This window comes from Manis pentadactyla, chromosome 2, assembly GCF_030020395.1.
Source record: "Manis pentadactyla isolate mManPen7 chromosome 2, mManPen7.hap1, whole genome shotgun sequence".
Classification (NCBI taxonomy): Eukaryota; Metazoa; Chordata; class Mammalia; order Pholidota; family Manidae; genus Manis; species Manis pentadactyla.
Genome location: NC_080020.1, coordinates 76,011,397 through 76,036,907, shown reverse-complemented (window position 1 = coordinate 76,036,907; position 25,511 = coordinate 76,011,397). Strand labels below are relative to the sequence as shown.

General features: G+C 35.7%; 1 protein-coding gene across 2 annotated transcripts in view; it reads right to left on the bottom strand.

Annotated features, from left to right (window-relative positions):
- EDIL3 (EGF like repeats and discoidin domains 3) overlaps window positions 1-25,511 on the bottom strand; it is a 411,614-nt gene that overhangs the window by 277,859 nt on the left and 108,244 nt on the right. For both annotated transcript variants that reach the window (XM_036914224.2, XM_057493705.1), the window contains exon 2: window positions 5,473-5,601. In XM_036914224.2, coding sequence (XP_036770119.2) covers window positions 5,473-5,601 — 129 coding nt within the window. The remainder of the gene's footprint in view (window positions 1-5,472; window positions 5,602-25,511) is intronic.

Genomic DNA, 25,511 nt, shown 5'->3' with positions numbered 1-25,511 from the left:
CACCATTAAGTATGATTTTAGTTGCAGAGCTTTTGTAGAAATTCTTTATCAAACTGAGGAAGTTCCCCTATATTCTTAACCACGTTTAAAACCTCCTTCTGGGGGCAGAGGGATGGGCAAAATAGGTGAAGAAGGTACAAATTTGAAATTATAAAATAAATAAGTCACAAGGATGAAAAGTATAGCACAGGAAATACAGTAAAAAATATTTTAAATACTTTGGTGACAGATGGTAAATATACTTATCATGATATATTTCACATGTATATACTTGTGAATCACTGTTATATACCTGAGACTAATATATTTTATACCAACTATATTTCAATAAAACATAAATTAAATAAAAATAAAAGCCCAGAGACTAATCTGATATCAAAAACAAAAAATAAAATAAAATATTCCTCTAATTCTACCATGTGCCACAATCAAGCTCTTTCTCCATAGCTCCAGCAAAACTGATTTTGGCAAGATCATCCGTAAGTCACATGCAATTAATGTAAATGTTTATCTTGGTCAACTTCTCCATAGTATTTGATACTGCTGATTATCCATTCCCTGAAACACTGTTTACCCTTAACTTGTGGTACAACACTTCCTTGATTTCTTTTCTATCTCCCTGACCCTACTACCTTCTCAGACCCCTTTATAGATTTAAGTTTCTCTACCTCTTGCTTAATTATTGATGAACCTCTTATTGGTTTCCATTTCATTGTCTTTTCTTCTTTTCAGAAGTTATTCCGCTTCTGGGCAGATTGATACATTCCCTGAGCATCAATAATTATCTGTACAATTATGACTTACAGATGTATATCTGACTTCTTAATTAATGTCTAGAAAATTCCTCAAATTCAATATGTGAAATACTGTACTCATTCCTGCCTTCCATTCCACTGTATTCTCAATTTACACTATCTCAGTAAATGACACCCAGTTGCTTAGACCAGAAACTGGAAATGGTTCTTGTTTATGTTTCCTTTTTTCCGAACCCCTTTCACTTTATAACCCTATAAGTTACCAGTAATTATGTTTCACATCCTTAAAATACTCATTGACGGTCTCCTCTCTGTTCCCTTTGTTACTACTCTGCCCCAGCCCAAGATTATCGTCTCTGACCTGGTCTTCTACAGAAGTCTTGAAATTGTTCCCTTGCCTTACTCTGTGCTTCGTTGCTGTTTTTCTTCCTTATGGCAATGATGGTGATCTTCTAAAAATACAGATCTCCACTGTTGTTAATATAAAGTCCAAATCCTTAAAACATCACGCAAGATTACCGTATCTTCCATCATCACCATCTCCAGACTCATTTTTGGCCACAGTGTATCTCCTTAAGTTCTAGCCACACAGAACTTCTTCCAGCTCATAGAATCATGACTTTTGTTATCGCCTGCTTTTCTAAAATTATTTATTTTGTCTGGAATAAATTTTGCTTCCTGCCTGCTAGATTGAAGTTATTTTTTAGAATTTTGTTGAGATGTTATTTTTTATGTAGGCATGCATTCCCTGACACCTAGCTTAAGACAGTCCTACCTGCTTTATATTCCTATGGCTCCACATCATTCTGCTCTCACAACACTCATGATATTCATCTGTTTATTTATTTATCTGCTTTCCTAGCTAGAGAGCAATTTCTGTAAATTTGTTTACCATTGCATTCTACTATGTAGGTAACTATTATTTAGTAGGTTTTCAATAAATATTTAAGAATAAATGAAAACTAAGATATTATTTTTAAAAAACGAACCACTTATTTTGTTCTCTTTGATTGCATTAATATACTACATATTTGAGTTTTAAGTTTATATTTGTTGCTAATTTATTGGATTACTCATGGCATACAAAGGAGAATTATACCATGGAAATTGGACAATTTAATAACTCCCAAAGTTTCCATATTTGAACTCTAAAATTTCCACTGATAATAAAAATTGCTGCATGAAATAGATACGCCAAGATTTGGCTCCATATTACACAGGGCCAACCAAGAATGTAAACAGACAATTAATTGGGAAGTTCGCTGGGACTTAACGAATGGTGGTTTGTCTACAAATTCTCTGAATGAGGCAGCATCCAGTACACATCTGTGCAAACACTGGATAATCTGGCTAGTGTCTTCAAATCTGAAAATTTGAAGTAGGTTTTGTTTTTCCGTTCCTTTGCTCAGAGAGATGTTTTCCTATTGCTTTCTGTAGATATCATAAGTGAGTCATAGGAACTCTAAAAAGCTGAGAACATTGAGGTGTGGTGCTATTCTGTATCAGGGAAATGTATGTGGGAGAGAGGTAGACAGAGACAGAGAGAAGTATAATAGATATGGGAGTATACATACAGGTCAAGAATTAAGTCCAAGGAAAAGCAATGTTTCCAAGGAAAAGCAATGTTATTTGATGAACAAAGTTCACAAATCTGAGAAAGTGAATTTCTCCATGCCCCCACACATAATATAGGATGTAAGTGATGTGAGGATTGATTGCAGATGTAGTAAAGTGCTTTGTGGTCATTTGACACTAGATACTTAAGAGGGAAGAATAAAAGCACAGAATTGAATGAGGACTTCTTTTGAAGTAAGTAGCATCAGAACGTAAAACAAGGTTACAGCAAAGTAATGAGACTTGAGGTAAAATCAAGAAGTGAGTTTTATCTCTAAAAATAGCATGTATTTGAAATTCTCCTTTTTTCAAGATGTACTACAAAAGGGAGTATTTGATTGTAGAATGAACAGAGTAAAAATAATTTTTTAAAGTGGGATCAAAACATAAGTTTTTCTGGGGCTCTCTTGTCCCCTCCTGGTGTGAGCCGAGAGCTCTGTCTGTCCTCTCACTGTATCTCTCAATAAGTCTCCCTGGCTCTCCTACCTTGAAAAAAAAAAAAAGTTTTTCTAAGCAAATATAGATAAGATTATTTTTATTTCCTTTGGAAATTAAAAATAAGATTTAGAACTTCATAGAGGCACAAAATTTATATAGTTTGAAAGGTTAGAAGAAACCTTAGATGCAGATCCATCTTTGGGAGGGATTAATGTGTAAGTAAAAATACAGCAATGGTAACAGTTCAAATCTTTTGTCTTTTAAGAGATTACATTAAAACACCTACAACTTTTGTGTTTTTGTTTGTTTCTGCACAGAATTTTAGTATACACTGTGCTTCCTGCACTGTGCAACCTAACAACAGGGAAACAACTACAAAAATAGTGCAGCAAAGCAGATTTTGTAAACTAAAAAGGCAGGATAGTCTTTAATGATCTAATATTTCATATATTTTGTCCCACTAATTAGGTTTAAAATACAATTAAAAAAAATAAGGTAAGCTAGATAGGAAAGGTATTGCTACTGAGCATTTTTATCCAATAATTACTTAGAATTACCTTACTATATGCAAGAAAATATGGAGTGGATAAAGAAGTAGTAGGAAGACAAGTAAGGTAACATGTCTGTCCTGAAGAGGTATCTACCCTGAAAGGTGTATTTGATTTCCCCTTATCTTCTCATCCTTTAAAAAAATTATTTCATAATATAACCAAGTTGTATTTAAGAAACTGTAACTTTAGGACAGTTATTTTTTAAAATTATTTTAATATTATAAAACCAGTACATTAAATTAGAATTGGCATAACTCATATGCTAAGCTAAATGATAAAACAAATATGAACTGAACATATTTCTTCCAAGAACTCCTAATTATACCTTATGGAAGAAAGAAGTTGCTTACAACATATTAAGAAAACAGTGTAACTATCCTATTACTGAATATTAGGAAGATTTACTAATATATAATAATGAATCTGAGTAAAACTTAATTCTATAAGCATTTGATTCTCCAAAGTCTCATTGAACTATGTGGAATATTGCAGTGTTTTAAGTTTTTAAATTTGCTGCCCATTGTATCATTCTTCTTATAAAATGACAAATGTTGAATTCATGTTTAAAAATATGACCCAATGTATTCAAATATTTATTTTAAAAATCTTATGAAACTAATGGTGTCTTATTTATTTACATATCTTTGCCTCTTCAATTCCAGAATTTGCTCTTACACAGTAGCAACAAAAATATTATATACTACAAACCTAAGGCCCTGCCAATTTGGGGTTAGTGGGCTTAAAATACAACACTAAATTTTTATTCTGCTCATATATTCCTGTTAGGAATATTTATGACTATAATTTTCTTCAGAGATAAAGGCTTTCCTGAAGATATGATTCTCATATTAAACTTTGAAACTTACTGTACATATTTGGTACCTGGGTCAAAGTGGTTACAATAGTTTTATTTCTATGGCACTGAATCAAAACTCCTAAAATAGCAGCCAGTTAATAAAAGGTTTAAGAAAGAATTATCTTTGAAATGAACTAAGTGAGCAAAATACCTTTCATCAATAATATAATTATCTTTTTCAGATATAATACATTCATACTAAAGTAATATAAAATAATACAAGAATAACATATTTAAAAAATAAAGCACATTAAAATCCAATAACTAATGACCAAAAATGGCAAGTTAATGGTCTTATTTAATTGTTCTTTCATTCAACCAATAGCTTCTGAGCTCCCATTATGCATAAAGGCACTAGGTTACGTGCATTTCATACAATGATGAGTAACAAACTGATCCTTTACTATGGACACTATTACCTTTCTAGTCAAAACTATTTTTCAAAAGCCATCAAAATTTCCAAGTTTTTCAAGTTATCAAGTGCTGATTGACAGAACTTTAACTTAAACCACAGTTGTTTTTCCTATATGAACACATATAGTCCACTGTTTCTTTTTGGTACTGATGTAAAAACATATAGAAATTTTTTCAAACTTAATCATTGTATCCTTCAATCAGAGTGAAAAATCTCTATACAAATTTACATACTGCTAAATTACTTAAACTATAGCTATTTCCTTAATGGGGAACTATTTGAAAATTATGGAAGTTACCCTGAATCCATTTGAAATGTGATCAGTGACTAATCATATTTGCAAAGCAAAGTTTTTGAGAAGACTTTGAAGAACAATGTAGTGGGAATATTTTTTTCATTTACTTATAGTCTTAGAAAAGTAATTATTAGAAGAGCTAAAAAATACTGATGGACATTATCACTCACAAAAAAGTTCTAATTTCCTTGGAGTGACTATTTAATTTAAACAAATTAACTTGGAAAATATTTTCCAGTGAGAATGACATTTTAAATGTATATTAATATTAGGTAAGAAGTTTATTATATTCAAGTGTAATTTGTATCTTTAAAGCCTAGTCTTCATCACTCATATTTTAAATTATCTATTTGAGAATACTAATAAAAATATCATATAAATATAAAATGGAAATAACCAAATAAATGATAAAATTGAGTCCTACAGAGAAGTACCATATTTAGCAACAAAGCAATATATACAGAATACCCATAATGCACTACAGACAAATCTGTCAGTCACTCATGAAACAGAGGATCACTACTGAAATGCTTAAATCTTGCACTTACCAACCTCCACAACACTAGAACAGTTGGGATCTGTGAAGCCATCTGGACACTCGCAGGAAAAGGAATCGTCGGACAATCCTGACAAACAGATACCTCCATTTTCACATGGATTAGGATCACAAATATCACCTGAGGAATAAGAAACAGATATTGACTTTTTTTTTGTCTTATGCACTGAATTGTATTATTTCACATCCCCATTCACCTTCCTTTGGTAAAGTCACCGTACTATTTAGGTTTACAGGTAAGGAATGCAAGACCCATTTGAAACCACGTGCTTTTAAGATATACATTGGTAGATATACAACAAGTATATAACATAGTTAAAGATTAAGTTTTATCATTCAAGCACTGATACTGAGCTGCTTACTAAAAGCTATTATCTCAGTCTTCAGTTCCTTCTTTATATATAAATCAAACACTAAGTGTTAAACTGAAATATTTATGGTAGACCGGTTTATTAATTACTCCAACAAATTACCCTTCTATATCCATACACTTTGCAATTCCCCTCACTGAAGGGGTGGGTTTTAGTTCTGGATCCCTAGAATTTGGGCTTGTCCATGTGACTTGTGTAGGCCAATAGGACGTGATAGCCAACTTAAAGCAGAGGTTTGAAAAAACACGAGTATTTCTGCTTTCTTGGAACCCTGCCATGGTCATGAGAATAAATTCAGCCTAGCTTGCTCGAGAGAGGTGAAAGAAACTTGGAAGAGTAAGAGAGAACATGCTAGAGGGAAATAAATTTTAACATAACAAAGCCCTACAATATGTGGCCTCTGCTTTGGTTCTGGGTGGCAGTTGGAATTTGGAAAAGTGCTAAGAGAAAGGCTACAGGAGGCCAGAAAAATGGCTATCCATGTTATGTAGAGAAAAGCAATGGGTAATCTGTCAGCTGAAGGAATTTGCATGATAGAAAATGTACCTAATGAACTCTTGCATTTGAGTTACAAGATTTCCAGGCAGAATGTTAAGGTGTTTGTTGGTTCTTAAGAGCTATTTTTGTTAAGGTACAAGTAAAAGATGTGCTGAATGAAGAAATAATGAGTTTGAAAGTAAAGGAACACAGAAGGACCAGGGCTTGTAATAAAAAATGAAACTATTACTTAACTCCAGCTTCTCAAGCTAATGAAAGATCAAATCCAGAGCTTTGTCAAAAAGACATGGCCTTGACATAAATTTCACACCAAGGATGTTGCAATAAGACCCATTGTGAAAACATTTCAAATAATTCAGGTGCAGCCTACAAGACTCTCTCAGGTAAATAAAAGGGGCTCTAGAAATCTTAAGTGTATTATCCCTGGGCAAGCGGACATATGCAAAGCAGCACTGATTAAGTATGGAGTAAAAAGCAGGCTTCAGACAGTCACGGATGTGGTATTCTAGCACAGAGAGGGTGTGAATCAGATTCAGAAAAGCCCATATAGTTTTTAAGGGAGCTTTATAGGTAAAAGAGTTATCTCACAGATTAAAAGAGAATGAGGTTTTTCAAAACTTAAGAAAAATATGTGGACCCCAACTTCATACTCCTTTGTATTTCTTAGGAACTATTCTTTTACAGGAGCTTTACTGTGAATTATTTCATCTCTTTTGTAGACTAACCTCTTCAAAATTTTAGGAAAATGAAAATGGAGGTTAATTTTTGTCACATTTAAAAAGCAAGTCATTACCTATACTAAGATGATAGATAAAAATGCTATATTTTCACTGGAGCAGATATTAGAAAAGAGAGTTATAAAACAAGTGAATAAATGAATGAATGCAAAATTTAGTATGGCTGGACCCAGGTCCATTTGGTTGGGAAAGGCTAAGAACGTATAACTCTGTCAGATCAGGGAAGATTAAAAAGTGGCATCATAATTTAGAAGATGAGGAGCCAATGAATATTTTATTATGTATTTTAAAGTTTTGACATGGTACGATCTATATTTTAAGAAGACTATCCTGGCAGCATTCTACAGAGTGCATTTGCATGGAGAAGTTGATATCTGGTAAAGATATTTCAATAAACTTTCTATCTCTTTATATATCTATCTAGCTAGTCGCCCAGCTATCCTTCCATCATCCATACACTTGTCCCTCTATCCTTCTATTACTGGATTACCTAGTTTATGGCAGGTACTGAGCTAAGTGCTGGACATATAGAACTAAAGAGTCTTTACCATCAGGAAATACAGAGCCTGCTATGGGAGACAAAAAAAAAGCTGGGACATAGCAATTATAGTACCTAGCAATAAGAGCTGTCATTAGTAGATATGACCCAAATGGTAGGATCAACTGAGACTCCTAAAAGAATTCAGTGCTGCCAGGTGATGCAAAAGAGGAAGGGGTACGTGCTCAACATGCCAGGCAAAGGGTATAACATGAACAAAGGAAAAATGTCATGGCTCATTCCAGGAACTTCACATAAGCCACAATAAATTTCAGCTTAGAAGTGTATGAGGAATACAAAGAAAAGAGCTCAGAAGGTGACTTGGTCATATAAATAAAGGCCTTGTATACTGTGACACAAATTTCAAATTTTATCTTTAAGCACCTGAAAAATCATAAAAGGACTTTATACATGGGGAAGTCTATGATCACATTTGTGTTTTGGAAGGATGAGCCAGGCAACATGGTGTTAGATCAGTGGAGGAGTCAAGGCAGAGACAAAAGGACTAAGCATTAGCCTTTACAAGTAGCCCCATAAAAAACTGATAAGGATGCTCTTCACTCTCCTTAGAGGTAGCTATGAACAGGGAAAGCAATGGAGGTACCATTTAACCCCAATCCAGTTACTAAATACTAGGTAATGAAACAGGAAATGAAAGTTCCCCCAAATTGCTACCACTTCTTCCCTCAGACAACTGATCTAGAGGCAAAGGCATTATTGTGGAGACTTTCTAGAAAAAAATCAATCACCCATTTAAAAATGAAATCACACTTCTCTGCCTTTGCTGTGAGCCAAGGCAGCACAGTTTTGTACAAACAACAGTCACTACTAACTCAGTAAACTGCATGAAGGTAAGTATTGACAGCCAAACATTTTTTTGGCGAGATGTAAGTTATAATTCTGTGTTTGTCAATGCTACAGAGAGAGCTCTGTGCTCCCCAGGCCCGGATCTGCTGTTGCAGCAATGTCAACAGATCAAAGCACGTTGTGGGTGTTTACATTGATTTATTTACCCTGACAGAAGCAATGTCTACAGCAGAAAGGCAAGGCATGAGCAGATGCCTAGGGGTTCTAAAGCATTCGGGCTATTTTTATATATTTATTCAAAATCCAAGAGCCTCTCATTCTCATCCCTCTCACTCCTACAGCCAAGTTTACTAACTGACGTGAACTTAAAATCCTGATAAACCCAGGGTCACACAAGGCCGGATGTCTGGTCCCTTTGATTATTCCATCATTATGAGAGGTTTTGGTGCCTACGAGACCTTCCTGGTATTTGTGCTTTCCTTTCTAGGTGATGATACTTAATCTAATCGTTTTTCCACCAGGTGTGTATGCCAGTCACATGCCATTTCTGGGGTCAAAATGAGATAGGACTGTCTGTTCACCTCTCATTATATCTTGTAGTTGCCAGCTTCTGTTTAGCTGATTTTTGTTGTTTTGTTTTGCTTAGGTCTACTTATCTCTAATACATTATACACTTGTGATAAATCATATTTTTATCTCCATTATTGATATTTATTCGTATCTTTTTGAAAGGTAGAAAAGAGGTAAGAGATTTGACCAAAATGTACAAGGTAGAATCAAGATGCCACTGTGACCAAATTGAGGTGGAGTCTGAGTGAGAGCAAGAAATCTAAGTGCATAATTTCTAGAGCTCCTACCCGTGTGGCTGCATGGCCAGCTTCCATAAGCAAATATAATGGACACTTAGCTTTGAAGGAATTAAGGTGTTTGAGAGGTCTGTGGGGCCTCCAGAATGAAAAGGTCCCATAAAGCTATTGAATAAGTAGATGGAGAATTGGAGAGGTTTTGCTACAACATGGATTGTCAAGTATGGAAGCGAAAACTATGTTTCAGTGAGTCCTTACAGGGAGGGCAAAGAGGAGAGGGGCATGGGAGCAGAGGAGTGGTCCTTGGGCATTCCAACAAATAAGTGATGAAAAAGAAGAGTCTTCTGAAGAGAAAGTAAGGAAATGCCCTTTCCACTTCAGTATAAATAGTCAGTTTATTCACTTATGGTCTAATATTACCAGGTCTGCCTGAGATTACGAAAGGCCCCCACAGGTACCTGTGTTGCATGGACAGTGTTAGCAGAAAACAAAGTTTGGGCCTCGGACAACAGAAGTCCATCAAACATAATTAGGATTATTAAAGGTTGCACTTTAAGTCTGTTCCCCATACCTAATTACTAATAGCACCCCTGTGTTAGATGGGTTCTTTATGAAGTAAACGTTATGACAGAGTGCAACAAGTTTATTGAAAAGTAGTGCTTATGAAAGATAAAATGAGGAAGCAAAAATGGGCAGGAAAAGCCTTCATCTTGTGAGGCAGATCTGACACCCATGAAGGGAAATGGCAAGGAAGAGGCTGAAGCAGGCCTGGGCCAGAGAGCCTCAGTGTGTGATGCAGATCTGAGGCTGGGCCACTCCACCAGGGCAGCTCCGAGCAAACTGACTCTGTAATCCCCCAAGGGCAGAAATGACTAGCCACAGACGCCCTACCCTGTTCAGTCATTGGCTGCAGGTGGCCCAGGCAGAGGGAGGCTCCAGTGTTCAGGTGGGATCCTCAAAGTGCTGCAGAAGGACCCAGAGGGCTAATGGCATTCCTGGTCTCTGGGCAACTTGTCCTTCCTTGGCACCATGGCACCCTCATCTCCTTTCACTCTCAAAATTGGCATGGTTTCGGTAAGTTACATAGTTACCTTGACCAAAACCATCACATCCCAGCCAGCTCTTTTCTCTACACAACCACTGTTCTCAGTGGGTGGGGCAGATGAAGGTTGATGCCTTAAGAAGAAACAAACCCTCTTTGGCTGGAATTAAGGCCCAGTTAAAATGCATGGTAAGGACTTCTGATTCCCTGTCATTTTAATTAATCTGAGAAAACATCAGCTTAGGTAAGAATCCTGATTAAAATGCAATAGACTCTTGGAGTTCTAACAATGGTTTTTGTCCATTTGTTCATTTCCCAGTGAATATGTTGGTAGAATCTTTTAAAACTAAGATGGCAACCAGTGTAAGAAGGCAGGCTCAATAAAGGAAAGAGGACAATACCTGACTTCATGGTTCTTTATTCCACTGTCAGCAGGCTCCTAAAATATACTTCTGCATATTATAATCTGTGTGCAGCATTATACCTTGATGCTTCCTGGCTGGCTGGCCTCACCTGCTTTCGATTAGGACAGATGTGTTTAATTTGAATCTAACTATGTTTTATGATTCCATCTGCAGTTTATGGCAGACTCAGGCAAATTAAGCTGGTGCCGATTTGCCTTTTGGCAATAGAATGAAGCAATTATTTTTCCCAGGGGCAAGAACTCATTGCAGGCTAAATTTAACTTCTGTCTGCTCTTTCCTCCCACTCTCCAGGGTTCTGCCTGGACTGGGACCATCTTGTCTGTGTGCAGTGTCCACTTCATTCTTCTCACTGACCTACCATCTACTGCCAGTTACATCCTGTTCAAGGTGATTCAGAGACTGTCTTATTTTACTTCATTATGAATTTGCAATAATCTTTTAGCTTACATAGCCAAGTGTGAGGGCACCTGTAAAATACTGTGTCGTACTGCAAAAGATAGTAACAGCAAAACACCCAAAAACCTGAAACCCATACCTTTATGAGTGGTTGTGTTTTTCTGTGAGCTCAGTATCCTACTGTACAACTTCTAATGCCAGGTAAAGGAGAAAATTCTATGTTGGTACTAATCTGGGAATTGTGGACAGAACAGCTAATTTCCCTCATGGACATTGAAACTCTAGGAGGGCTCACACATTCAATTGTCCTTATATGTTAGTGCCTATCTCCAGTTCACAGAGCAGAGATTCACTGATCCATTCATCATGCACTGATACTCCAGGAACCACAACAAATACTGGGAATACAAGCTATACAAAGACACATAAGGTTCCTGCACTCTTAGAGTCTGTATTTTTAATAATACAGGAGATGCATAATGAAAAACAAATAAACAAGCAAGGTATTGCCCACTGTAATAAAAGCCACCAGGAGGAAGTAGGGGGTTGGGTGGGGAAGGACAGCAGAGCAGGCTGAAGAGAAAGGCAGTGGCAGGAAGTCAAGAAAGGCTTCTCTGAGGAGGTGCCACTTGAGCTGAAATTTGAAGGAAGAATAAAAACCAGTCATGTTAATCCTTGAAGGAAGAACCTTCTAGGCAGAAGCAACAGCAAATGTATGGCCCTAAGGATAGGCAGGAGAGTGATGAACTCAAGAGATGGAAAGGACAGCAGTGTATCTGAAGCACAGTAACAAAATGTCAGTAAATGATTTTGTCGGCAACACAATTTTAGTAGGAACCAATTTATAATTTAAAGCCCCATTTGAATATCTGTCCTTAGGATAATTAATCAAGGGCATTTCTGCTAAGCCTATTCTTAACATGTATTAAACATCTACCGAAAATATATTACTCTACTTACACGTTAATGTGGTTATGTATATATTGGTATCTTTTTTACTTAATATATTTATACAGTACTGTTAATGTATGCATGTATTTATATAGTAATGTAAATACATTAATCATTTATTTGGATTAATGCATGCCTCTCCATTTTCTGTTCCTTTAGCAATACCAGAAGTCACCTACGTTTGCACCTTCATCTCTGCCCTCTCTCCATTTCTGCAAAAACGTGGATACAGATGTAAAATTAGAAACAAAAAAATTGTAAAATATCACTCAAACATGTTACTTCACTAACATATTATTTAATTTCTTCAATATCTCCCCAAACTAAATGTAAAAGACATCATAACACATATTTATATGGGAAAGTAAAACATAGAGACCATTTAAATTCATGTTGCACAACCATGACAATGTAGGCCCTGGTATTATGACTTCATCTTCAGTTTATTGCTCTTCCATTGAATTTGGCAGCTATACTCTTACCATTTCACTTAAAAACTGAAAGAAAATAAAAGCTTTGTTTGTCTTCAACTGTACAAATTAGAATTTGAACCAACCTGTAAACAGAGTACTTGGCAAATTGAGCCAATTCTAGTACACAAGTGAACAATAACTCTAGTTAAAATGAGATAAAGTTCAGGAGATTTGCATACTCGGCCTGGTAAAACTCACAGGAAATGTTAGCACCTTTATGACTTACTGCTGGTGAAACTGTGTACAACAAAATAAATGTCACCTTGTGAATCAACAATAGGCCTCTCAATTTACTTTGGTACCTCCTGAGAGACTATGTTGAATATTGAAATTGTTATACATTGTAATGAGTTTGGTGTATAGATTTTTATTTCAAAGTCTTCTTTCACAAAGCTTATGAGTGTGAGCAGCTTAAATTTTAAAAAATGTATACTTAAAAGGGTTTGATCTGATGTGTTAGCTCCATATGTGCTTTAAAAATAGATTCTAGTTGGTATCTCAGACCATCCTGCAATTAGGAGTAGAGAAGGAAAAAGATAAAAATGCTAGTAAGTTTATTTGTATTGCTAGGATATGCCACTGTACCAGAAAGTCATTGGACATACTTATAACAAAAGGCCATCCAATTCCACACCTTGGTGTCCATAGGACCCCAAAATGACCATATTCAGCTATGGAAGACACAAGTCTAATGACTGAACAAAGAAATTTAGACTCACTCAGAGCCATGTTAAAGCTAATTTGAAGCACGTTGTCTCTCAGATGTTAGTTAGCCAGTAGTTTATCCCATTATTTCTAAAAACATTTCTCCTTTTTGGTAACTTTTTAAATGCTAGGGGAATACAGGACTACTGAAAATTAGAAGAAAATCAGCAACAATTATTGAGTGTTGACAATTTGAATTTTACATCCTTCAACATGCAGCTTCAATCAAGGCTAACTGCATGAAAAGACAAGAAATATTTTGAGCTCTACATTCTGAAAGAAAATCTTTTTGTGTATTTTGTATTTCAAAACACTCTGGAGAATCTTTTAAAATAACAAAATCAAGAGTTTGTAGAATTGAACAGGACATTAGAAATGATCTAACCCAGTGGTACTCAAGTTTTGCTGTATATTAATATCACAGGGGAGCTTTTCAAAGTTCTGATGCCCAGTCCAATTAAATCAGAATCACCGGGGGGTGGGACTCAGCCCTCCACATGTTTTTAAAGCTCATCCAAAGATTTCAATTTATTAAAGAAAAAGGAAAATGAATAAGAGAATGGAAGGAAGGAAGAAGGAAAGACAGAAAGAGGAAATTTATATTTTCATACTGTCTTGCCAGTGGGTTTCAGCATTGGATTCACTGCAGATTCAGTGAGACTGAGGAATGACAATGGAACATTCTTGGGGTAAAAGGGTTTGTTACCAGCTTGTTCTCCTGGTGATAAGTCGAGCACTAGGATCATGTCTGCATCCAGCAATCTGCAGGTCTCTAAACCTCCTTAACCTCTGCCTCTGCCTAGAGCACTGGGCAGAGCTCTTTATATAGTGACACAGTCAATAATAGCTTATTGCCCATAGGTGTGGAAGCAGTAGCCTAGCAGCAGGCCAGTTACATCATCAAGTAGTTTAGGGTCAGCTGAGGATCCTGGCCATAGGAACTTCCATTTTACCCACACATGCCTTCAACTGAGGGGAAGGCAAATGAGGAAAGGTAGTTTTTTGACTATCTTTCTTTGCTCAGACAGTATGAGTTATGAAAAAATCATCTGCAGGAAGCTAGAATTAGCAAACTGAAAACAAATGCACATAGTATGTAGGAACAGAATAGTCTATTTAATACGAACATATATTGAATTCCTATCAATTAGCTGAAATTTTAGAAATTACCAGAAAATTCTACCCTATAGTAGAATTTCCGAGTACTTTCTGACTATAATATTTCTACCTATGAAGAACATCTGTCTAGTCATCCAGTTAATATTTACTGAAGCCATCTTACATGCCACTAAAAGTGACAATTGCTACACATACTATGGGGCTGCTGATGGACAGTTATCTGTTCTCTATCATCTAATGTAAAACACAAATAAGTTGACAGATAGTTATCACTGCATGTTAGGTCTATGAATCTCAGAACTGTGAGTTAGGAAACCCTCGCAAAGGAAGTGATCTCCGATTCAAGGCCAGAGGATTAGTGGAAACCAGCTAGGCAATGATGTGGGACAAGAGATGTGAGGCAAAGAGGAAAGCATATGCAAATACAGGGAGCTTGTGTTTAAGTCAGAGTGAGAACAGGATGAAACTCACTTTAGCTAAAGAGAGTAAATAAAAAGGGCAAGAGGCAAGCCTAAAGAATATGCAGTGTCCTTAAGACACTCCTAAGGCATCTGGGCATTCCTGAGCACTGACAGCCACTGAAGAGTGCTAAGCAGGAGGGTGACATGACTTGGATTTCAAATAATTCATCTTTCACTGTAGTGTGGAGAACTGGTGACAAGCAGGCAAAATTTAAGGGTGACAGACCAGTTAGAAAGTGACAGAGGTTATTCAGGTACAAGGAATTGCTGGCTTGGATTAGAATACTAATCGTGGAAATGGAAAGAAGTAGATTGGATAAGATAAACTGAGAGACAAAATTTACAGGTTTAATGTGATGGCTGAAAGTAATGAGAAGACATAAGCATGAAAACACACATATCAGAATTCAACAAAAATCTGTTTTCCATATTGATAAAAAACATGGTCTAAGGAGCAAGTTTTGGAGTAGTAATGAAGGGGGGTGATGAGTTTTGTTTTGGAAATGTGTGCACTAAAGTGCCTATAGACACCCACATGAAGATAATCAGTGGAAAGTTGGTTTTATACAACTGAACCGGGGGAGAAATATTTCAGTTGTAGATAGATAAATTAACATAGAGTTGATTTTTTAAATCACAGTAATATAAACAAAAGTTCTAAGAAGAGTGTTTGAAAACATGGTCGAGAAGCAGATATGTTCTTACATTGCAAACTCTCTAAAGCTTGGAATCATTTCAGCCTAAATCACCTGGTCCTCCCCTGTGCCAAAGATCAGCATCTGGCATATAGTCAGTGTTATCCAAAGACAATGTTACCCAAATAAAAATCAGGTGGAAGAAAGGGGTTCAAGATGTATTTTAAAAGGCAGAAACCTGACAGTGTTTTGATGCTGACAGGAAGTGGCTACAGAAAGAAGTGGCTAAAGATGCAGTAGAGAGGGGATACTCAGAAGGGTAGGGCATGTGAAGAGCATACAATGGATGCACTCAGAGTACACATGGAAGAATTGACTTTTCGGTGGGGGAGGGAGGCCGGTGGGCTAGTAAGTTTAAGCCCGGATGCCTGTAGGTTTGCAGATGCTGTTACACAAATTGAGGGCTTCCCATCTGGTGGTTTCTCTTTCTAGCAGGCTACTGACAACTTGAGGGGATCAGAGGCTTGAGAAGAGTGGATGACAACATGCACCTGGGGTAAACAGAAATTTGCTGCCTGGAAAAACATGGTAAAAAAGATAGAGGGAAAGCACTGAAGGCTCAATTTGGAAACAAGAATCGATAGTGGCAACGTGTTTGCAATCACGTGCCTGGTTAGAGGTACGGCTGGGGCTCACTGCCAGAAAGGTATGGCGACAGTCAACAGAGCAAAGCAACGACACCTGACCACTTCTGTTTTTTTTTAAACATGTGTAAGATAGTTTATGGAGTTTTGTGCTCTAAGATTATATATTTTTATAACTATGCAAAAAGTATAAACCCAGTGAATTGTTCTTTCAGAGAATATTGCAGTCCTTCAGGTGACAGCAAAGGACAAATTAAAAGATAGATTTGGCTGCTGTATATAAATAACACAGTGCATCATGATGGTGAACACTTGGAGCATCAATCCTTGTCAAGAACACAAACTCACAATGACTTTATAAAAACAATCAGGTGTTACAAAGAAGATAGAATTCAGTGCCATGTGCAACTGTGGAAGTTTCACATTGCTTTTTTTATTTAGATCTTAGATTGTCAATTCTGCCTTTTCTCAATGTAAAGCTTCTTGGCCATAATATAGAAATAACCTTCAGGGAAAAGTGGGTTGAAAACAAGTCAGCTAACTTGATTGCTTCTTAAGCATAGTGGCCCAAAGAAAGCACAGGGCATTTTGTTCATCACTGGAGAATGCATTTTATCCGTTTTCAAGCAGAGAGAATATGTTATGTTAAAAATTATGGGGGAAAAAATTGTAAAATCTAATTCTGTGTCTTATTAGAATCTTGTCTTTAAAAGTCATAATTGAAGACAGAAGATGAATGATAGTTTCAAAATACAGTGTATAAAAAGTGAAGGAATATCTTTTACTGTTTTAAGAGCAGCCCCAACTATTTATCACCAGGTGTTTAAAGTAGTCAATCATCTCATTAATAACATGTTTATAAAATGCATCACTGAGTCACACTGTAAATGTCTATCCATTTGGTGGTTGGAGAAAAAAATAGTCACAAAAATTAAAACTAATCCTCTTCAAACTAAAAGTACCAGTATATACCTATTTAATTTATAAAGTGGAAGTCATATTTTAAAAGTCAGATTTAGATCCTGATTAAATTTTGTAAAGAGTAAATGATTTCAGATCACTTTTTACAGCAATGTTTTCACATGAAAGGAACATATTATAAAATAGCTGATGAATATTCTAATTCCAGATAATCTCTAAAATTTCAGAATTTAAATCTTTTTGTCTACAGCTAAAACAGTCTTAGGGAGCAGAAATATAAACAACTTGGATAGGCCACTGTCTGTAGACATGCTTACTGATAAATTTAAGAATATATTAACTCTTTAATTCTTTTCACAACCATGGTGTCTGTTATTCAGATTTAATGACTATATGGCCAATGTGTTTTCCTAATGCAAGGAAGTTCCTGACAAGAAAGACAGCTGGGCAATTAACTCAGTGGAAGTCAGAAATTATGGGTGTTCTTGCCAAATTCTGGGTTTTTAACAGGTATCAGGTTATTGCTGTTAGCACTCCAATTTGCATCTTTATAAGGAACAACCTGATCGTAAGAAGGGACATAAAGTGCCCTTTCTTCAGGAGTTGCAAATGCCTTAATGGAGCTCCATTTAGAATATTAGTGCTTTTATATTAAAAAGACCAAGGAAATACTTAGGACTTAGGACTATGTTACTCCTTTGGCCTATCGAAGAGAAATTTGACTTGCTGAAAGGAAGCCATTAAGCACAGAAATAGACAACTCTTTGAGAACTTGAATGCATTAAAAAACCTATTGCCTCTATTCTATCAATAGCCTCATTTCTGCATTGGTTCACACTCTGTGAGGCCTTACCTGGTATACAATCTCTATATCCCTCCTGTCCTCCTCTTTGTGATCATTTGATACCCACCAGTGCCTTCCCAGTCCCTGAAGCAACCCTGATCTGAAAGGGGAGGGTTTTATGCAGCTCTAACCAAAAGAACCCAGATTCAGTTTATCTCTGCAATTATTGAGGCTCAGACCCTATGTCTTTCCCTTTTCTTATTGGTTGAATTACAGTCTATGCAATTTGGTTAGTGACTCTCAAATAAGTGTAGTATGAATGCAGTTTAAAATAAACTGGGATGTAGGCTTCAAACTACCTATACTCCTGCCCCAGCCCCCATATAGCTCCATTTTGACATAACTCTCTTGTGTTGGTGACAACTATCCACAGGCCTGAATCATGCAAACTATTGCTGAAAAAAATTTTCTGATACAAATTACCTGCTTGCTCAATTTCCAAATTTCATATAACCTTGGATTCTATTCCATCACTTAGCTGATCTGTTAGAACATTTCATCATTTTATAATAATACCAGTTAATAATTGTGTGCCTTAACTGTGAGCCAAATATTACACTAAGTGCTTTATGGGAATTATCTCACATAATCTTCATAATATCCCTATCATCAACTTTGCTGATATTGATAAGGAACCTCATTTTACATAAGAAAAAAATAGAAATTAGTAACTTTGCAGTACAACTGCAGAATTTACCCAAAGGCACAGACTAATAATGGCAAAGTAAGATTCACATACAGGCAGCATGACTTCAGAAATAAGAAACTGTGTGTGTTGGTAAGGTTTCCCTTGCCTTTCTTCTCTTTCACCTTCTCTCTTCACCTCCTCAAGTTCTTGTCATTCTCTCACTGGTCACCAATTATTTAATATTGTTGTATATTGCCTACCTTCTCATCCTTTGGATAAATTTGGCTTCTTGTTTTAATTTTTCCATCACTTGCCTGTCTGATCCTCCTTTTGCTTAAAGGGGAACAATTCTGGGTTCTGATCTTCAGTTAACATAGCTATATCCCTCACTACGAACTTTCTCTTCCTAGAGTAGACTATGCTTACTATCTCTGAAAAGCAATGGCTGGCATTTCACATCAGTCAAATACTGGAATAGACCATGATGCAAAAATATGCTAAGTTGAACTGGGTTCAGCAAAGTTGCAGGATACAAAATTACTATTCAGAAATCTGTTGTGTTCCTATGTACTAACAATGAACTAGCAGAAAGAGAAATCAGGAAAATAATTCCATTCATGATTGCATCAAAAAGAATAAAATGGCTAAGAATAAACCTAACCAAGGAGGTGAAAGACCTCTACTCTAAAAACGGTAAGACCCTGCTGAGAGAAATTAAAGGAGACACCAATAAATGAAGCTCTATCCCGTGCTCATGGATAGGAAGAATTAATATTTTCAAAATGGCCATCCTGCCCAAAGCAGTTTACAGATTCAATGCAATCCCTATCAAAATAAAAACAGCATTTTTCAATGAACTAGAACAAATCATTCTAAAATTCATATGGAACCACAAAAGACCCCAAATAGCCAAAGCAATCCTGAGAAAGAAGAACAAAGCTGGGGGGGATTATGCTCCCTGGCTAAGCTATACTACAAAGCTACAGCAATCAAAACAATATGGTACTGGCATAAGAATAGACCCATAGATTAATGGAACAGAATGGAGAGCCCAGATATAAACAGATGTACATGTGGTCAATTAATATATGGTAAAGGAGTCATGAAAATACAATGGGGAAATACAGCCTCTTCAATAACCGGTCTTTGAAAACTGGGTAGCTACATGCAAGAGAATGAAATTGGATTACTGTCTAATTCCATACAAAGAAGTAAATTCAAAATGGATTAAAGACCTGAATGTAAGACATGAAACCATAAAACTCTTAGAAGAAAACATTGGCAAAAATCTCTTGAACATAAGTATGAGCAATTTTTTCCTGGACACATCTCCTTGGGCAAGGGAAACAAAATAAAAAATGAACAAGAGGGACTACATCAAACTAAAAAGCTTCTGTACAGCAAAGGACACCATCAGAAGAACAAAAAGGCATCTTACAGTATGGGAGAATATATTTGTAAATGACATATCTTACAAGGAGTTAACATCCAAAATAAATAAAGAACTCATACATTTCCACACCAAAAATGGCAAATAACCCAAATAAAAATTGTGTGGAAGACCTGACAGACATTTCTCCAAAGAAGAAATATAGATAGCAAATAGGCCCACAAAAAGATGTTCCACATTACTAGACATCAGGGAAATGCAAATCAGAACTCTCATGATATATCACCTCACATCAGTTAGAACAGCCACTATCCAAAAGACAAGAAATAAGAAGTGTTGGCGAGGATGCGGAGAAAAGAGAACCCTCCTACACTGTTGGTGGAAATGTAAATTGGTATGACTGCTGTGGAATGCAGTATGGAGTTTCCTTAGAAAACTATAAACAAAAATACCATTCAACCCAGTAATTCCACTGTAGGAATTTACCTGAAGAAAACAAAATCCCTGACTTGCAAAGATATATGCAGCAATACATATAAATCACTGCATTATTTATAAGAGCCAAGATATGGAAGCAACCTAAGTGTCCATCAGTAGATGAATGGATAAAGAAGATGTAGTACATAAACACAATGGAATGTTATTCAGCCACTAAAAGAAATCATGCCATTTGCAGCAACATGGATGATCTAGAGGGTATTATGTTCAGTAAAATAAGCCAGGCAAATAAAAGCAAATACCACATGACTTCACCTATTTGTGGAATACAGAAACAAAGGAAAACAAAAGGAAGAGAATAGCAGTACACTCATAGACACTGAGAAACGACTGGTGGTTACCTTGGGGGAAGGGTAGGGGTGGGTGGGTGGAGAGGGTGAGGGGGATAGAGGGGCACAAAAATTCTCAATCATAATATAAGTTGGTCATGGGGATGGTAGTACAGCATGGAGAATATAGCCAAAGATTCTGTAGCATCTTCCTTGTTGACAGTAACTGCACTAATAGGAGTGAGGATTAAATAATCTGGGTAACTGTTAAACTACTGTGTTGTGTATTTGGAACAATGTAAGACTGTATATCAATGATACTTCAATTTTTAAAAAGATAAAAAAATATGCTGTGTTGATATAGATTCATTCCTTGTTATATTTAGTTCCTGTTATATAAATTATTAATTAGATAAGTCTTGAGGGCATGAGTATTATAAAAGAAATTCATCTATAACTCCTAATCTTACTTATAAAACTATGTGGATGATCACAGCATATAAATCATTGCTTAAGTCAAGAATAACATATCCTAGAATAAGATCTGGTCCATATTAGATAAATATATATGTTGGGAAATACTTTCATATACATATTTAAGTGAATTGATGCTTATGCTTGCTTATCAAAAAAAATACAATGATGACAATCACATGAAAAAAATGAAACACCTAAACACTTGCAATAGAAATAAAGCTTTGGTTAGCTTGAGGTCACACACCTTAATAATAATTTGGCTCTAAAGAGTTCATTGTCCCTCCTATGGAATGGCAGCTGTAGATCAATGAACCACTACAACAGAGCTATTATCAGGAGTAATGAACTCCTTCTGTACTAAGTGGCTAATGACTGCTTTTTTTCAGTTGTGAAGGATACTCTAAGCAACAGTCAAGTGCCTTTTCTCTATACAAAAACCAATCCTCTCTGAATCCATATTATGTTTACAAAGGTAAGATTATACCAAACTTACATAAGAGAGTAAAGTGACTCATCATTGAAAACTTAAGTAAAAGAGCACACAGATTTAAAATAACATGGTTAGCCTTTCAGACATCAATATGACTATCATTCTAATGATATGGTCTGTGTTGCACACAAATTTGCTCTGAACATAAGTTTTTCCCTTAGTGTTTAAGATAATAGTAATGATAAAACCCATTTTACCGAGTAACTATTATGATCCAAGCACTTTTATTGTTAGAAAAAATTAAAATAATTGTTTATATTCACAGCATTTGAACCCTGGCAGTATGATTCAGGAACCTGAACTATTAATCAGCACTTTATATTGTTTCATGTTAAAATTCAACATTTTTTCTAATTCTAAAAGCAGTGTTTGTGTTGGCAAACCTGGACAGCTACATGCAAAAGAATGAAACTGGACTCCTATGTTACAAAATACACAAAAAATCAACTAAAAATGGATTAACTTGAATTAAGTCTTGAAACATAAAACTTTTAGAAGAAAACATTCCAGAGTAAGTTCCTCCTTGACATCACTCAAAGAATTTTTTGGATTTCATACTAAAAGTGAAGGGAACAAAAGCAAAAGTAAACAAGTGGGATTACATCAAATTGAAAAGCTTCCCCACAGCAAAGGAAACCAGTAAAACAAAAAGGCAAGCTACTGAATGGGAGAAAATATTTGTAAATCACATATCTGGATAAGGTATTAATATTCAAAATATATAAAGAACTCATACAGCTGAATAGCAAGCGAGCTGATTAAACAATGGGCAGAGTTGCTGAATAGACATTTGTCCAAAGACGACACACAGATGGCCAACAGGCACATGAAAAGATGCTCAGCATCCCTAATCATCAGGTAAATGCAAATCAAAACCAAAATGAGATATCACTTCACACCTGTTAGAATAACTGTCATCAAAAGACAAGAAACAACACCTGTCAGTGAGGATGTGGAGAAAAGAGAATCCTTTTGGCACTCCTGACAGGCATGTAAACTGGTGTAGCCATTATGGAATGGAAAACAGTATGAGGATCCTCAAAAGATGAAAAATAGAACTGCCAAATGATCCAGCAATTCCACAGATAGGTTTATATCCAAAGAAAATGAAAATAGGATCTCAAAGGGATATCTGCTCTCCTGGGTTCACTACAGCGTTACTCACAGTATCCAAGACACGGCAACAGCCTCTGTCTGTCAACAGATGAGTGGATAATGAAGATGTGGTATGTTATATAAAATGGGATCTTACTAAACCATGAGAAAGGATATCCTGCCTATTGTGACAACATGGGTGGCCTTAAGGGCATTGTGCTAAGTGTAATAAATTGGACACAGAAAGACAAATGTTGTATGGTACCATTTACATGTGGAATCTAAAAAAGCTGAGCACATAGAAACAGACTAGAATCATGGTTACCAGAGGCTGTGGGGTAGGAGAAATGGGGAGATGGTGATTAAAGAGTACAAATTTTCAGTTAAGAAATGAGGAAGTTTGGAGTATCCAATGTGCAGCATAGTGATTATCGTTAATAATAATATATTATATACTTGAAAATTGCTTAGTAAGTAAATATTGAATATTCTCAGCACAAAAAAAATGGTAATTTTGTGACATGATGCAGGTGTTAGCTAAAGTTACAGGGGGGTAATCATTTTGTAACATGTAAATGTATCAGATCAACATGTTGTACACCTTACATTTGCCTGATGTTATATGTCAATTATATCTCAATAAAGCAGAAAAAATTAAAATAAAAAATTAAAACAGTATATGTAAACAGTTCATAAAAACAGCAATAGAGAAAGCAGAAAGCACAATTTCTCTATAGTCCCATTCCTAAACTATACTCATTGCTAATTTGAATACATCCCACAAAATTTTGTTATGTTGAGCTCTACTAATTTTAATATAGTATTTCTTAACTATAAAAGGAAGACACATCTCTTTTTAAAAAGTTATTACATGGGTATTAAATAATCCCCCCCCCTTTCTGTTTTTCATTCTTGAACCCTAGAAATAGCCACTATTAGGTCTATTTTTGTACTCTTTTTGAAATTTATAAATACTATTTTATATTTGTTTTACACAAACTGACAGAAATGGTACATTTTTCCATACCTTGTTCATTTTGCTTTACAAAGTATTTCAGAGATTGTCAACACAGACATTTCACTCTGCTTAGCAAATATATGGTATTGAAATATATGAGTACACCATAATTTATATGCAGTTGCACACCACTGGACATTTAGGAAGTTTCAAATTTTCTCCTGCTATAAATGATTATGCACTGATCACTCTTGTACAAACATCTTTGTGAACTTTTACTTATACTGGAAATAAAACCTTAGAAGTGGGCAGATACTTCAAAAATTGTTATTAATATTGCCTAACAGCCTTCCAAAAATATCATCCCAATTTAGAATACCACTAATAGTATATTGTTCCTCTTTGTGGTTGGTGGCATTGGGCTGTGACTATTTCCAAATTAATTTATATATTGTAAACAATATGTACATATGAGTTCTGTTCCTCCTTCACAGGAGCAGTTAACAATATAGGTTCCAACAAGTAAAATTTTGAGTTCTTATCACCTAGGAAGAAAGAATAAAGGATAATCTGATTAACTGCAGATCTAATCCAACAGAAATACGAATTTAGAGGCTGTTAAAACGAATTCTATTCTGAATGTGGGCCGCACAATTAGTGTGATTGTTGTTGGCAGCCTTCCCAGACCCAGACTTAACAGTAGACACTAAAAGGCCTCCGCAGGGCCTGAGGCCATCCCGTCCCCTTCTCCGCCACCTTGAGCTTGGCATTACTCTTTACAGGAGATCATTAGCATTTGTAAGCATGGGGTCAGCACAGGAAAGCTACTGAATCTTGTCAAAACCCTTCATGAATTGAAAAAAACAGGACATACTTTTTGATCTCTCTTCAGAGTTAGAGGAAGAAGGAAAAAAGAACTAGAAACATATAGGCAAAGAGACGGACAGCAGCTCTCTCTAGAACGGGGAGATTTATAGGAGTATTTAAATATTCTTCACTGTGTTTATGTTTATTTTGTTAATGTTTTCTAGAATCATACACACGCTTTTCGGTAATAAATAAGTTCGGTAAAAAAAAAGAAAAAAAATAAGAAACTCACAACATTCAAAAATCCAATTAACAGCTAGGTGGAAACAGAAATGATAACCACCAAGGTTGAACTGAAAGAAAAAGAGGTTAGTGGGTATTATGATGGGCCACGGATGTTTAATGTTTACTTAATGCAGGCAATACTAAAAGTGGATCTTTAGGGACCCAGCCTATTCTCATCACACACGCATCACCAGTGTGAACTCCCAGAGTTTATCATGGCTGGCAAACTCATGCGTCTGAGGATACACAGATATTTGTCAGTAAGTATGTCTATATAGTTTGCTTTCTGTATGTGGTGTTCTTTGTCAACTTACATTCTCTTATAAAAGTAATGCGTAATTCAATTCTAGTTAACTTCATTTTGATTGATATGTATCTTGAGAGGTTAAAACTTTCATTTTACTTAATTTAATTGTCAAAATTTATAATATCTGTAATAGCAATGACTATAAAAGCTAACTACTAACCACTAATTATACACCAAGCATTGTTCTAAGCACTTTATACATATTATCTAACATAAAATTCACAATAACCATATGACACAGATACTATTATTACCACCACTTTGGTGATGAAATAACAGAGTTAATAAAAAGTAAGGTAAGTAACTCATTCAATATTCCACAACTACTAAGTAATATAATCTATATTCAACCCCATGCCATTGAATTTCTTACTTTCTGACCTGACCTGACAGAAGGAATGAAGAGAGATTCACAGACTAGGAAGAAATGTACATATTATAGACACATAAGTGA